The sequence below is a fragment of the Somniosus microcephalus genome, chromosome 12 (genome assembly GCF_052327205.1).
Source record: "Somniosus microcephalus isolate GS21.2 chromosome 12, FLI_Smic_1.0, whole genome shotgun sequence".
Classification (NCBI taxonomy): domain Eukaryota; kingdom Metazoa; phylum Chordata; class Chondrichthyes; order Squaliformes; family Somniosidae; genus Somniosus; species Somniosus microcephalus.
The window spans coordinates 168,290,939-168,306,757 of record NC_140998.1 but is presented as its reverse complement, the minus strand read 5'-3'; the positions used below and the strand labels follow the sequence as shown (position 1 = coordinate 168,306,757).

Sequence of the window (15,819 nt, the reverse complement as noted above, 5' to 3'; positions counted from 1 at the left end):
GCCCCTGGGATACGCGGGCCTCAGCGGCCCAGGATCGCAAGTCTCCATACCTCCCAGGCCACCAGATAAATGCGTAGATATTTTACAGGTCAAGGCATTAGTCAGCAGGAAGCCTCCGATCGCAAATTTTGGGCCAATATGAAATCTAGCCGTGTGTTCAGTGGATTTCAATGGACGAGAGTGTGATCTTGAAGTACAGACACACAGGATTATAGGTGGGAAAAGCCAGGAGTGCAAGTGGGATTCTGGGTTTTACATACAGGCCATGGGATACAAAAGCAAGGGGGCAATGAGGAATTCGCACAAAATATTGGTACGGCCTTGGTGTATTGTGTGCAGCTTTGGGCACTCCATCATAGGAAGGATATTGGAGTCTTGGAAAAGGTGCAGCATAGATTGACTAGGATGGTACCAGGGTCCATGAATTTCATAGACTAGTACAGCACAGAAGGAGGCCATTCAGCCAATCGAGTCTGCGCCAGCTCCTTCAAGGAGCAATCCAGTTAGTCCCACTCCCCTGCTCTTTCCTCATATCCCCCACAATTTCTTCTCCAAGTATTTATCCAATTCCCTTTTGAAAGCAACTATTGAATCTGTTTCCAGCACCCTATCAGGCAGTGCATTCCAAATCCTAACCAGCACTTTTTGAAAGCCCATATACACATTAACTGCATGGTCTTCATCCACCCTCTGCATTACCTCATCAAAATACACATCAAGCGAGTCAAAAACAATTTGCCCTTAACAATTCTGTGCTGGCTCTCCTTTATTAGTCCATACTTGTCTAAGTGGCTGTTAATTTTCTCAGATTATTGTTTGAAAAACTCCCCCACCACCACTATTAAACTGACTGGCCTGTAGTTGCTGGGTTTATCCTTCTCCCCTTTTTTGAACAAGGGTGTAACATTTGCAATTCTCCAGTTCTTTGGCACCACCCCGTAGCCAAGGAGGATTGGAAGATTGTGGCCAGTACCTTGACAATTTCTACTTTTATTTCCCTCAACAACCTAGGATGCATTCCATCTGGACCGGGTGACTTATCCACTAAGTACTGCCAGCCTTTCTAGTACCTCATCTATTTCTCTCATCCAGCATCCCAGCAACCTTGTTTACCATAGCTTTGACAAAGTCCTCCTCCTTGGTCAACACCGATGCAAAGTACTCATTTAGTACCAGAGTCATGCCGTCTGCCTACACCAATAGATCTCCATTTTGGTCCAGAATCAGCCCCACTGCTCCTCTGACAACCTTTTAATGTAATTACGAAACATTATAAAAGATGTAATAGCAGAGCACTTGGAAAGCAGTGACAGGATCGGACAAAGTCAACATGGATTTACAAAAGGTAAATCATGCTTGACTAATCTACTGGAAATTTTTGAGGATGTAACTGGTAAAATAGATAAGGGAGAACCAGTGGATGTGGTGTATTTGGACTTTCAGAAGGCTTTCGATAAGGTCCCGCATAAGAGATTAGCGTGCAAAATTAAGGCACATGGGATTGGGGGCAAGGTATTGACTTGGATAGAGAACTGGTTGGCGGACAGAAAGCAAAGAGTTGGAATAAACGGGTTGTTTTCCAAGTGGCAGGCAGTGACTAGTGGGGTACCGCAGGGATCGGTCCTAGGACCCCAACTGTTCACAATATATATTAATGATCTGGACGAGGGAATTGGATGTAATATCTCCAAATTTGCAGACGACACAAAGCTGGGTGGGAGGGTATGCTGTGAAGGGCATGTCGTGAAACTCCAGTACGATTTGGACAGGTTGGGTGATTGGGCAGAAACATGGCAAATGCACTACTATAATGTGGATAAATGTGAGGTTATCCACTTTGGTGGCAAAAACAGGAAGGCAGATTATTTGAATGGCAATAGATTGGGAGAAGGGGGAAGTGCAGAGACCTGGGTGTTATTGTGCACCAGTCGCTGAAGGTAAGTATGCAGGTGCAGCAGGCGGTTAAGGCAGCAAATGGTATGTTGGCTTTCGTAGCAAGAGGGTTCGAGTACAGGAACAAGGATGTCTTGCTACAGTTGTACAGGGCCTTGGTGAGACCGCACCTTGAGTACTGTGTGCAGTTTTGGTCACCTTACTTGAGGAAGGACGTTCTTGCCATGGAAGGAGTGCAGCGAAGATTCACCAGGCTGATACCTGGGATGGCAGGAATGACGTATGAGGAGAGATTGTGTCGATTGGGCTTATACTCACTGGAGTTTAGAAGATTGAGAGGGGATCTCATCGAAACCTATAAAATTGTCAGGCCTGGACAGACTAGATGCAGGAAGGATGTTTCTGATGGCCGGGGAGTCCAGAACCAGGGGTCATAGTCTAAGGATAAGGGGTAAGCCATTTAGGACTGAAATTAGGAGGAATTTCTTCACCCAGAAAGTGGTGAACCTGTGGAATTCTCTACCACAGAGGGCGGTGGAGGCCAGTTCATCTATATATATATATATATATATAAAGCGGCTCTTCGGTCTGTCTGCCTGGTCTCTATACGTTTGGAAGTTAGAGCGTACCGACGTGCGCGTCGCCTCAAAAGAAAGCTTGCGATTCCGGACCGGTCATAGGCATATTTACGTTTCGGCCGGACAAAAATCCCGCCCGCGGTATCCCAAAAACGTTCAGCGTTCCGCTCATTAGCATCTCATTAGCGACCGTGTGACGTCAAGGTCTTCCTACAGTTGAGTGTCGAGTGACTCGACGATTGACCAATCCTACGCTTCGGTGACCTGACCGGTCGACCAATCGGTGCGTGTGTGGGCGGGCCTTATCCTTCTGAGCCGAGGTGAGTGGTCGCCATCTTGATTTTCCACAATTTTTTCCCCCACACTTGGTGTGTTAGGGAACTAAGGTAAATATTTCAATTGTGTTAGGCAATTAATTAACAATTTATTTGAGTTTTATATTGTGTTTAGCAACCCCCCACCCTAGGGGGACTCGGGGCCTGAAGCTGAAAAAATCTCTTTCCCCCCCCCCCTCCTCCTCCTCCTCCTCCTCCTCAAGTTTCCCGCTCGCTAACGGCCTTGCCGGCTCCCGCGGGCCGCCCGCAGCGGCCGTCCATCAGCCGCACGATACGCGGGGGACCTCAGCAGGGGCTGGAGAGGGGGACAGAGGGGAGTGGGGGGAGGGGGGAGGGAGGGGACATGACGGGGAGACACAGGGGCAGGGAGACCAAACGCCCCAAAATTGCCCTCGCAACGCGGGGCAGAGAGAGACAGAGAGACAGAGAGACAGAGAGACAGAGAGACTAAACTAAAGGGATATGGGGAGAAGGCAGGGACAGGGTTCTGAATTTGGATGATCAGCCATGATCTCATTGAATGGCAGAGCAGGCTCGAGGGGGCCGAATGGCCGACTCCTGCTCCTATCTTCTATGTTTCTATAGTTACTGCTGTATTCTCTGGTGCAGGGATGTGATAGAAATGGATGGGATGGTAATCAGTGAAAGACTATTTCCACTGGTTGATAAATCAGTAACATGTGGATATAAATACAGAATTAGTAGAGGGGGAGGTTAGAAGATTTTTCCCACGCTAAAGCAATATTAATTACAATAGGGAATTAGAATAAAAAAGGATTTGGGGGAAAGAGCAGTGAAATGGAAATTAGTCAATAGTCTTGAGGTGGAGCCAGCACCAGCACAGTGGGCTCCTTTGACACGAAGATTTGAGATTTTAAATTTCTGTAACTTTAGTAGATACCATGGAAGATGAAAGGTCAGTATGAAAACCAACATTTGCTATAACTTGTCAATTTAAATTTATAAAATCTTTGTACCCGGGTCCATTAGTTAAACATCTGAAGTTGCTTCACACTGGGTAACAGACGCCAAGCTGGAAAAGATCTCGGTGACTGAAAGTATACGCTGAAAGATTTGAAAAGATTTTGAAAGCAGAGGGCAGTAATAAAGAGAGGGTTTAAGGAGGCAGTTCCAGCAAAGAGGGCTGTGCAGTGTGCAAAAGACTGATATTTAGAGATTTAGTAGATGGGAAGGGAATCATGTATAAATTTAAGTGCAGCCATTGACCAACTAATCTTACCCATAATTCCTGTGGGCATGGGAAAAAAACCAAGGCTTGTTCAAAATGCAGCCGCGAGGACAGTCAGAAGCAGTTTTGACTAAGCTCAGATAACAAACAGCTATAGGCTGAGAGTGAAGGTCAAATTGTTAAACAACATTATAATGCCAAGTAGGAATTAGAGTTGGCTTAACAAAACTAATTGCAAAGATATTTAAAAGATAATTAGTGTAAGGGACATAAAATGAGAGATCATGGGAATTAAGGTATCCATCTGGTAGATTAGAGAGATAGTCTGGACATCGTCAAGACTAGTGAAACAGCGTGACACGGGCTGGGCCCTTGGTATAGAAAGGCCTTGTACTGCTTGAAGGTAGAAATGAGAAGGTAAATTCCAATGAGGTGAATGACGTATAACAATGAACAGGGTAGAGTTGTTGGAAAATTACTGAACCAGGAAGAGTCAAGATGCTACCCTTAGTCTGAGTGACAATGGTATTTTGACTATTAGAACCAATTAAAGGAGGTGATTTTGTTAAAGGCCATATATCGACACTGGCCAAACAAATTTTTTGATAAGAAAAGGGTTAAAACCTTGATACTCAAAGAACAACTTCACAGACCTACTGCAAGAACAAAGGAACAGACTGAAGACGATGTCACCTGTGTCCGAGAGGTTCCAGAGACCGAGGGCTGCGAGCAACTCGTTAAACGTATTACGATGCAAGCTTAATAAATCTTGATTATTGCCCAAGTGCTACTGGTTGCTACTTATTTTGGGTGTCTCGTCCAAGAACTCAGATCATTAAGATCTTACAACAGGAAAGCAGAGTTGGGAGGATAGAAAAGTTAGAGGCAGCAATCTTGTAATCTTTCCATTTCCTTCAGGATGCTAATCAGTCATATTCTGTAGCACTGGGATAGTGCATTGTAATCTTGGATAAGTGAAAAATCCCAAATTTGGCATCTGTCCACTTTCCCCTACCAGCAACACCGATTACACTTTCTTCCTCAGGTGCCCACATGGGTTCCACGCTTTCCAGTACATTGCATCCGTGGGCATCTGCTTGTTCCATCATAGAGTGGGGGGTGGTGCACGCACGCACGCAGGGAGATCCCTTTCGTAACAGGACAAGTAATTGGGTCGCATTTGAAGTCTGCCCAACACTATTTTCTGATCATGGATACGATTCCCCAAGTCCCAGCTGTTTTCCTGGGTTATGTCCTATTGCCATGTGTAGCCAGTGCTAGCAGGCTATTTGGCTGCAGAAGGTATCACTCAAACTCAACTATCCAACATTCACCCAAGCTCATTGCACAGACCTCTGCAGCAGGAACTCTAGTTGAGGTTTTGGGGGGGGGGGGGGGGGGGGGGGGGGTGTCCCGAGATCATCTGAAGCAGCCTTGCCAAGATCAGCTAACACTGCACTGAATATGATGGGAACCTGGTCCTTCTGGTCTATATGGCTTGATACCACACATGGTACACTTATCTGAACTAGAATTCAGAGTACAGTAGAGATGAAAAACTGCAACCAAACCAAAAGATCCCCAGTAAACTCTTGTATATTTAATCCCCAGGAATAAGGGGAACACTACACTTGTTACAATATATGGGCTATTGGGCTATTTTCCTACATGGCACAGCTGGCATGGACACTCACCTGCCAACTGCACATGGAAACTCAAGCATGTGCTGCATATTATTACCTACTGTCAGATACTGTGCTCAACCTATGTCCACGTTTCAGATGGGCACAACTAGTGGGCAGGGGTCCACACTGATAGTATCAGCCATAAAATGACCTCAGAGGGCAATACAGACTACCTATTTGGGTGTGTGTTTGGAGATGTGCATTGACATCTTTAGCCATATGCACTAAGTGCCCATGTAGTTCTCTAGACTTACCTTCACCTGTTTGATAGAGTTACCGACAACTTCAAGGCGTTTCCGTTTCCGTTCAACATACAAGTCGATTGACTCCATCTTGTTGAAATTGGCTTGATGAATCTTTTTCCAGTCTAGGAGATACCAAATACCACACTGCATTAACAGATCTCAATCCCAAATATGACACTGCATTATCAAAACATGGAGCCAAGAACTCCAAATATCACACTGAATTAGTAACACGAGACTTTTATGTAGCACCTTATCAAAGGCCTTTGAAAGTTAATATATACATCCACTGCATTGCCCTAGTCTATTGTTACTTCCTTGAAGAATTCAATAAGACTGGTAAACATGACCTTCCTTTTAGAAATCCATGCTGACATTTTTAGTATTATATTCTTTGCTAAAAGATGAGGTTATAACATCTCAAGACAGAGATTCTAGTGTCTTCCGATCACTGACCTCAAGCTAATTGGTCGATAGGTCTATCTCCCATTTGAAGATAGGAATTACATTTGCTATTCAAACCAAACCTCTGGCACTCTTCAGTAAAAACTGATGCAAAGAATCTGTTTAGTATATTTCAACCAGTATCAATGCATTACAAGTTGACATACGTAGAGCGCTCATGCTCTCTCAAATTTACTAAAAGATATGACCGGAAAGCCCTGCGGCGGGTAGTCAAAACTGCCCAACGCATTACCGGCACCCGGCTACCGACCATAGAGCACATATACCAGAAACGCTGTCTACGGAGGTCACGGTCCATCATCAAAGACCCTACCCACCCCAGCCACAGTCTGTTCGCCCTCTTGCCATCTGGGAGACGCTACAGATGCATTCGCACCCGTACGACCAGATTTAAGAACAGCTTCTTTCCCAGGGCTGTCATCCTACTGAACTCCACAAATAAACTCTAAAGCCTGCACATCTGCCAATGCACTTTATTATGGTCATATTTATGTTAATATACTACAAGCCAAATGTATGTTGAATGTTTAAATGTCTTAATCTAAATGTACACTCAGGAGCCGCAAGCCTACATTTTGTTGTACTGCACTTGTGCACTAACTGACAATAAAAGTTGATTTGATTTGATTGGTAATTAAGGTGAGGGATGTCAATACAGGGAACTGGAAGATTTTCTACCCTTTGCATTCAGTGTCAGCATCAAGCATTCCCAGTGCCAGGTACACCACAGATTAGATAGAAGATAATGACAATCTTGACACTAACAGCAAGGCACCTCACCTTGCCACTCCAGCATATCTTGATGTACACAATTTCCCAATATCAAACCACTGCTTTGCAGAGGCAGTAACAATATTTTCTTACCAGGAGTGACACGGTTTGGTCCAGTTTTTCCACGTGCTATGGGAGACAGGAGTCCAGTTTTCCTGGCTGCCCCAACATAACGTGGAATTTTGCCACCTGGGAAGATAGTCTTCGATTGAGCAGCAGTTCCTATAAGTAAAGACAGGACCAATAACTAACCAATTGGCCAACTAAGACTTTTCAATCAGCATCTCCCAACTTCTCACTTCGGGAGCTGGACTTACATAGAAGAAACGATGAGAACATACGTACACATCCTACTAAGGGTCACTGGCTGATTCTTTTCACTCCCGAGCCCAGGGGCTCTGATCCAGTGGGGACCAGCTAACTCAATACAAACTAAAGATGGAATTTGGGACATTTTGGCAGATTTTGAATGAGGAAATGCCTTGAAAAGGACCCAGCACTTCCACCATTGTCAAGTAAAGCAGAAGTGCGCACATTTTTCATTTACTTTGTACGGCCTGAATCAGTTGACTAAAAGGTCAATGAGCTATCCATTCCAACATATTACAGGAAACTTTGAGATATCGGGCACCGACGGGACTGAGCTGTTGCCGTCCCATCAAAACTGCCGGACAAACCAGCGCTAATGTTAAAACACACGGAAGCTTTTGAGCTCCGTATCTAGCAACAAACCCGGTGCTTCTAAACAGTCGGCCGTAGCTTGCAAGCGTCTCTGTAGCTAAGCAACAGCTTTAGCTAGACCTTGTAGCGAAAAGAAAAAAAACCTTACTGAACCAACTCCTGAATTTTGCTGGTGGCTCGAGCATTCCGGACAGTTAACCTCTGGATAAACCTAAGTTTCCTGTAACAATTACATTGCATAGAATCCTTTGAACATGCATGTGATGAGGTTCAATAATTGACCAGTACTACCTTTGGATGTACTGGCTGCTCTCTTGGGTGGTAAATGTGTACATGGAGTCAAAGCAGCACTCCCATCAGCCAGACTTCCTGTACTTTCATCCCCAGTTTCCATGGAATGCTCAAATTCTGCATGCCATTGTCTTGGTCTCCTCTTGGAGTCTGATCCCTGTGTGTTTTGGCACTTTTCCAAATGAGATGAAGGTTCCTACACAAGTATTTAATAAGAAAAAAGTATTTAAAATTCTTGGAACAGAACTGTAACAGATAAAATTCCATATTAGACAGCAGGACAGTGTGAACTTGTGCAGACAGTAAGTCAGCAGTAGAGATGCTTATACCGTTGAAGGCTGTTCATTTTCAGAGCTTGTGACAACCTGCAGGTGAACACATTCATTCTGATTTTCATCCTGCTCTCCCTTGCTTTTATTCGACGGTTTCTTTTTGCCCCGTCGTTTAGTCACACAAGAGTCTGCCCCCTTTTCCACAGCAGGTGTATTACATTCATCAGTTCCTTCAGCAGCCTGCAAAACAGTCAGCATAAAATGTAAATATGCTTCATCAATACAAACTAAGCGTATAATAGCTCTGCTTTACAAGCAGGTAAAGTTGCTTGTGCTCTAGAACACTCAAATGTAGGTTTCACGTCCTATTCACTAAAGCCAAGGGCCACATGCAGCCACTCTTCAGTGTAACTGATGCTACATTCACTGGGCCTCCATTCACTATCCACCCAACTATGAAAGTTCATAGCTTAATCAGTTTTGTTACCTCACCTCTCACGACTCAAAACACAAGGAAAAGCTATTATGAAGCAGCAGCATCTACAGAGCAAGTAAGAGAGCTCCATGTGGATCACACATATGCTCCAGAGATATAATTCTTAGCAAAGAGAAGCAGAAATACAGGAAACTTTCTGGTATCCGGCACTGACTGGACTGAGCTAGTGCCGTCCCATCAAAACTGCCATAGAAACCAGCACTAATGTTAAAACATACGAAGCTTCTGAGCTGTGTGTGAAGCAACAAACCCCGTTGCTTAGCAACAGCTTCAAAACAGTCGGCGTAGCTTGCAAGCGTCTCTGTAGCGAAGCAACAGCTTCAGCTAGACCTTGCAGAGCCACGACTGCAGAAAAAAAAAAGAAAAAACTTCTGAACCGACTCCTGAATTTTGCCGGTGGATAGAGCTTTCCGGACATTTAACTTCCGGATAAACGAAAGTTTCCTGTACCAGAATGTGGACTCGCACCAAGTGTCAAGCAACTTTTATAGGTAAACCAGTGGTACAACTTGTAACAGGTTTTTAGAAACAGAGGGCTAACCCTATCAATTTAGCATATGTTTTCAATATTAGATTGTTAGAGACACTGGGCTTCTTACCCTAGCTCACGCTGATTGCTACATGATTCAATAGCCCTGAAAGACTGAGCAGAGATGGCAAAATCTCAGACGCCACCAAATTGTCAAAGCATTGACTAAATCCTTCCATACCTCATGTAGAACAACTGTCTGCGCTGTTCCAGTAGATTGTTATACACACTAAAGTGTAAAACCAACTGCGCTGCTTGAAATGAGTCTGTTCATGTGCCTGGGGCTATAAGGGACGCGCCAAATCTTGCAGACAGCTGGCTATCTATCGTCTCACACATCCTGCGATACAATTATCCATTATTTAAACTCTTATGCAGCAACTGGATAAAGTAAAGGAGTGTCAGACTTCCACCCTCTCTGGATCTAGGCCCTATCCAGATTGGTGGTCCATCCAGAGAAGGTGGAACATAGGGCCAGTCAGCCCCTCAATGATGTCGTTCCAAGGTGAAGTCAGACACAGCACTGATCGAAAATAAAATTAAAGCCACTTTCTCCAACTCTGGCCTTTTGCACTTCCCCAATTTTAATCGCGCCACCATTGGTGGCCGTGCCTTTAGCTGCCGAGGCCCTAAGCTCTAGAATCCCCTCCCTAAACCTTGCTATCTCTAGCTTTAAGATATTCCTTAAAAGCCTACCTCTTTGACCAAGCTTTCGGTCATCTGCCCTAATCTCTCACGTGGCTCGGTGTCAAGTTTTGTCCGATAATGCTCCTGTGAAGCGCCTTGGGATGTTTTACTACATTAAAGGCGCTGTATAAATACAAGTTGTTGGTGCTGATGCTTGCTTTGTTTTAAAATTTTATTTTCACATTCGTACCTTCAGAGCAGCATCGGCCTCCTGCTCCTGTTGGAAATGTTCTTGCAAGTGCTTCAGTAACTTTTCAGCCTGTGTTTAAAAAAAAGTGGGTAAGTCAAAGAGGTATCAAGCAACTTTAACAGAGAAAGATTCACATTTATATAAACACAATCATCACAGAAATTATACGTAGTGTTTGCAGACAATGCCCTTTAGAACAGTTGCAGACAAACTTACAACACCAGGTGCTCGTCACCTACAGCCTACGAAACTCTTTGGGCTGACCCGTTTACTTAACAATTAGTTTGTGTAACGTTAATAGAACACAGGTCCACATTTGCAGAACACTACTCAGTGCATTACATGGCAGGACTCCCATGTATTGCCAAATGGTTTGATGCTTAACTTACCATGAAAGGTCCACTAGTGATCTATTAAAATTGGGACAGCTACTGTGCTCAGGCCTTACAGCCTTAATATAAAACCAATCTTGTTTTGCTGCAGCCCAAAACTAAAATACATTCCAATCTGCAAAGATCCCTGACCAAATATATTCTGATTAACTCAGTTTGTGGCCTTAAAGGGAAACAGTTACCGCAGCAGACGATAGAACACTCATCCTTATAAAACAGCACATCATCTGATTTAACATGAGCCAAGGGAGATTTGCTTTAACTACAAAATCTGCAAGATCAGGATTAGTTTTTTTTTTTTTTTTATATATAAATACTTGCTTTACGATCCTATAATCAGTAATGGATTTTTAAAAAAAAGTGTAAAAATTAAATATAGAAGTCTGTAATCAACAACAGTATGCAATGGTAACCCGAATTATGTGACATGTAACCCTTTTGCTTATAATTAAAAGTCTGTAAGTAAGCTGTAACCAGACAGCCTGGGGGAGAAAGAGGATTGCTATAGTTGAATAGTGAGGCTGTGGGTGAAAGTTGGATATTCACCAACAGTAAGAAGGAGACAGTACAGCTATCCTGAGAACCAAGGTTCGCAGTTTCCACTGTGTTGGAATGTTACAACATCCGCAGTGGATTCAAAACAAAGGCCAACAGCAGGGTCTGTATCTCAACCTATGGAGACGTATTCCTTTTGTATAACTAACTACCCCAGATAAGAGTCTTGATGGTCAAAAACAGATGATGCAAGAGTGTCATCAGACCAAAAGCCTGCGTGAGCCGTGGGTGCTACCAACGTGGCATCTTTATGGCTGGGTTTGTGTGATTAAAAACCTATGGAGTCCTCCTGAACTAATGTGTAAAAAGGTATAAGAAGGGGTCTTAACAGCCACAAAATGTAGACGGTTTCCAGGGACATGGCCGAAAATTTCAGAAAGAATCAAGGAGACACCTGGGAGATGGAGAGACACAGGGTGCAGCTTACTCATGGTTGCAGCTTCTACCCAGAGGATAACAGGGTAATACAAGTCTCAATTATACTCTAAACTGCTGCTCGGATACTGTAATGTATTAAGTCTTGCTTGTGCTGAATAAAGTTGAATCACTAGCCCCAACACGGGTCAACTTCGAATCATTTGGAACCAGAGTCCTCCTTGGATCTTATACTACGCTAAACTATAGAGCAGAGAGAATAATTTCAATACCACGCTAAAGACAGTTTTGAAATTTTTGTACACAAGTTCTGGAGATATATTGTCCTTACACAGACCTGTTGACTTTAAGTTAGATATTTTAAGTTTAAATGGAAAGGTTTATAGATATACATCTTAAATTATAATTGGGATTGTAGATCAGAATAGATTACTAGCTGCTTAAACCTGCAAAACATGTTTCCTTCAGGCCTTCAGTTTCAAATACACAAAGGAGGACACAAATAACCTCCCAGAGATGTCAGGGAACATAGGGTCTGATGAAAGGGAGGAACTGAAAGAAATCAGTATTTGTAGGGAAATTGATGGGATTGAAGGCCGATAATCCCCAGGGCCTGATAATCTACATCCTAGGGTGCTTAAGGAAGTGGCCCTAGAAATAGTAGATGCATTGCTGGTCATCTTCCAACATTCGATGGAATCTGGAACAGTACCCATGGATTGGAGGGTAGCTAATGTTACCCCACTATTCAAAAAAGGTGGTAGTGTGGCAGAGCCAAAGGACTCAGATCATTTGTATATAATTCCTTTAACATGTTAGTTACAGCCTGAGTCTATCTTTATTTATGCTGTTTAACTGTACAGAGCGTGGTTACTTTAACAGCGTGGCTAAAACGTGATGACGTCACGCCGTTCATAGTGATCCCCGACTGGCAGGAAAACGTGATGACGTCAGCCACGGGACCGCAGGGGCAGTCCTCATGGAGCCTCCGAAGAGAGCAGACCTACATTCGATATTATCCTGCAGTTTCTTGTCAAAACCTGTTTGCTTCATTAAAGTTCATTTTGTTTCATCGCCCGATTAGAACTCAGTCTTAGTTAGGAACCCACCTTCCTACATTGGTGACCGACTTTCGTGAACGGTTTTCGCGGAAGATCTTCAGCATGGAAACGAACGCCGTGACTCTGAAACTGCCACAGTTCTGGGAGCAACAACCAGCCGCGTGGTTCATCCAGACTGAAGCCCAGCTTGCCATCAGGAACATAGTCGATCAGACCCATTATTACTACGTGGTCTCCACCCTCGATAGCGCCACTGCCTCACGGATCGTCAGCCTCCCTCAGTAGTCCTCCTCCTGACCGCAAGTATGATGCGTTAAAGGCGCGGTTGCTAAAAAAGTCTTCAGGCTCTCGAAGTCCGAACGCGCTCGCCGGCTTCTCGCTATGCCCGGCCTCGGGGACTCCAAACCGTCCGAGCTCATGAGCCAAATGCTCACGCTTTTAGGTGCCGAACCGGAATGCTTCCTCTTCCGGGAGCTATTCCTCTGCCAACTGCCAGAGCAGGTGCAGGCTGCCCTAGGCAGGTCAGAGGTCACGGACTGCAGAGCTTGCTGCCGAAGCAGATAAGATTTTCACAGTAACCCAGCAGTGCTGCGCTGCCACGAGACGCCCATCCCCCACAGACGTGGCTCCAGCTCCTCTTGCAGGGAGCTGGTGCTCCTACCACGCCGCCGCTCTCCCTGCAGCTTTTTACCCCCAAAAAGCTCCTGCAGCATTCCTGGCAAAGGAGGACCGGGTCTAACAGGTGCTCCGTGGCTGCGATGGCCATCGGATCTTCGGGGAAACTTTGTTACCGACTCCCTATCGGGTCGACGTTTCCTTTGCGACACCGGGGCGCAGTGTAGCATCCTACCTGCGTCGAATCTCGAAATGCAAGCTGGGGGCCACGGTTTTTCCCTCGTGGCAGCTAATGGCGCAGCCATTCGAACTTTCCGAAAACAGCGGGTCCAAGTGTTTCGGCAGTCAGCGCTTCCATTGGGAATTAGTCACAGCCAGTCTCGCAGGCCATCCTAGGGGCGGATTTTCTGTGTGCCAACGGCCTCGATGTCCGGCACCGCCAGTTGATCAACGCAGCCACCTTCCACTCAATTCCGTGCCACCACGGTACTGCCGTGTCGCACTATCGCCTGCACGTTCCCATCTCCGGATGACTGCACTCGGCTCCTCAGGTGTTCCCGGAGCTGACCAGGCCCACTTTCTCCTCAGCCACGAAGCATGGTGTTGAACATCATACCACCACTACTGGCTCCCCGGGCTAGAACCCAGTAAGCTAGCGGCTGCGAAAGCAGAGTTTGACACGATGGCGCGGCTGGGGATTATTCACTCGAATAGTCCCTGGTCTTCGCCTCTCCACATTTGTTCCAAAACCAGGCGGCGGCTGGCGGCCATGCGGTGACTACCGACGCCTGAACGACACCACTACTCCCGATCCCGCAGTCAGACTCTCAGCCCATTTGGTGGAAATTCCATCTTTTCAAAAGTCGACCTCGTCCAGGGGCTATCACCAGGTTCCCGTGCACCCGCAAGACGTCCCGAAAACCGCAGTCATCACCCCTTTCGGCCTTGGAGTTCCTGCGGATGCCGTTTGGCTTGAAGAACGCGGCACAGGCTTTCCAGCACCTGATGACTCCGTGCTCCGAGACCTAAACTTCATCTTCGTCTACCTCTGACACTCATCGCCAGCACTAGCAAGGAAGAGCACATCTGCCATTTGCGTACCCTCTTTACACGCCTCAGTCAGCACAGTTTGATCATCAACCTGGCAAAGTGCCAGTTAGGGCTGCAGCAGATCGATTTCTTGGGACACTGCATCAGACGGCACCAACCCCTTACTGACAAAAGTGGAGGCTGTTAACGCTTTCCCACGCCCGCCAATCGTCAAGGCCCTGCAAGAGTTCCTTGGGATGGTCAATTTCTATCACCGCTTCATCCCTAAGGCAGCTCTGCTTATGCGGCCTTTGTACGAGGCCCTCAAGGGCAAGTCCGGTAAGGATCCAATCAGCTGGATGACTGAGATGGACCAGGCGATCAACACCAAGAGCACCTTGGCCAACGCAACCATGCTGGCGCACCCGCTTCCAGGTGCCGTCATTGCCCTTACCACTGACGCGCCAGACACCATCGGCGCAGTGCAGGAGCAGTGGGTGAACGGCACGTGGCAACCGCTGGCGTTTTTCAGTCAACAATGGAGAAATGAAATACAGCACGTCGATCGGGAGTTGCTGGCCCTTTTTCTAGCCACCCGCCATTTCCGGTTCTTAGAAGGACGTGCCTTCACGGCTTTTGTCGACCACAAGCCTCTAACGTTCGCCATGGCCAAGCCCGCGAACCGTGGTCAGCTCGTCGTCACCTGACATTTATTTCTGAATTCACCACGGACATTCAACATGTGTCTGGTAAAGACCTGGTAGCGGATTGTCTCTCCCATGCGACGGTCCATGCGGTTCACCTTGGGATTGACTACGCCCTCATGCCTGCGGATCAGGCCTCGGACCCAGAAGTCCAATCATACAGAACTGTCTCTCTAGTTTCCAAGCGGCCAAAGTCAGTTTCCAGGCCGCCGGCATCACGCTCCTTTGCGACGTCTCCATGGGTGTTCCCTGACCTATCGTGCCAGTTACATGGCGCCATACACCGGTTGTCACACCCTGGTATGAAGGCTTCACAACGGCTAATGTCAGTGAAATTCATCTGGAAGGGTGTGCACCTGGATGTCCGTGACTGGGCCAACACCTGCGTGGTCTGCCAGAAGGCCAAGGTCCAGCGTCATGTAAAAGCTCTAGTGGCTACGTTCGCTGTTCCGGAGCGTCGTTTCGACCACGTGCATGTGGACCTTGTGGGGCCACTTCCACCTTCCCATGGTTATACACATCTCACCATGGTGGACCGCACCACGAGGTGGCCAGAGGCAATTCCTTTGGTTTCCACCACTTCGGCAGCCGTCGCTAGAACTTTCATCTCCTGTTGGGTTGCTCGTTTCGGGGTACCAGCAGACATCTCTTCCGATCGTGGGCCACAATTTTCCTCGGAGTTCTGAAACGCTGTAGCTCAGGGGCTCAGCACCACCGCCTATCATCCACAGGCAAACAGTCTGTGCGAGCGATTCCACAGGTCGCTTAAAGCCGCTCTACA

The 15,819-nt window shown here is 46.3% G+C and overlaps 1 protein-coding gene across 1 annotated transcript in view; it reads right to left on the bottom strand.

Moving 5' to 3' along the window:
• The window catches only part of nusap1 (nucleolar and spindle associated protein 1), a 44,325-nt gene that overhangs the window by 19,567 nt on the left and 8,939 nt on the right, over positions 1-15,819 (bottom strand). The window contains exons 2-6 of the mRNA XM_086003810.1: positions 10,308-10,376; positions 8,463-8,645; positions 8,134-8,329; positions 7,255-7,383; positions 5,935-6,047 (exon numbers count right to left, since the gene is read on the bottom strand). Coding sequence (XP_085859936.1) covers positions 5,935-6,047; positions 7,255-7,383; positions 8,134-8,329; positions 8,463-8,645; positions 10,308-10,376 — 690 coding nt within the window. The remainder of the gene's footprint in view (positions 1-5,934; positions 6,048-7,254; positions 7,384-8,133; positions 8,330-8,462; positions 8,646-10,307; positions 10,377-15,819) is intronic.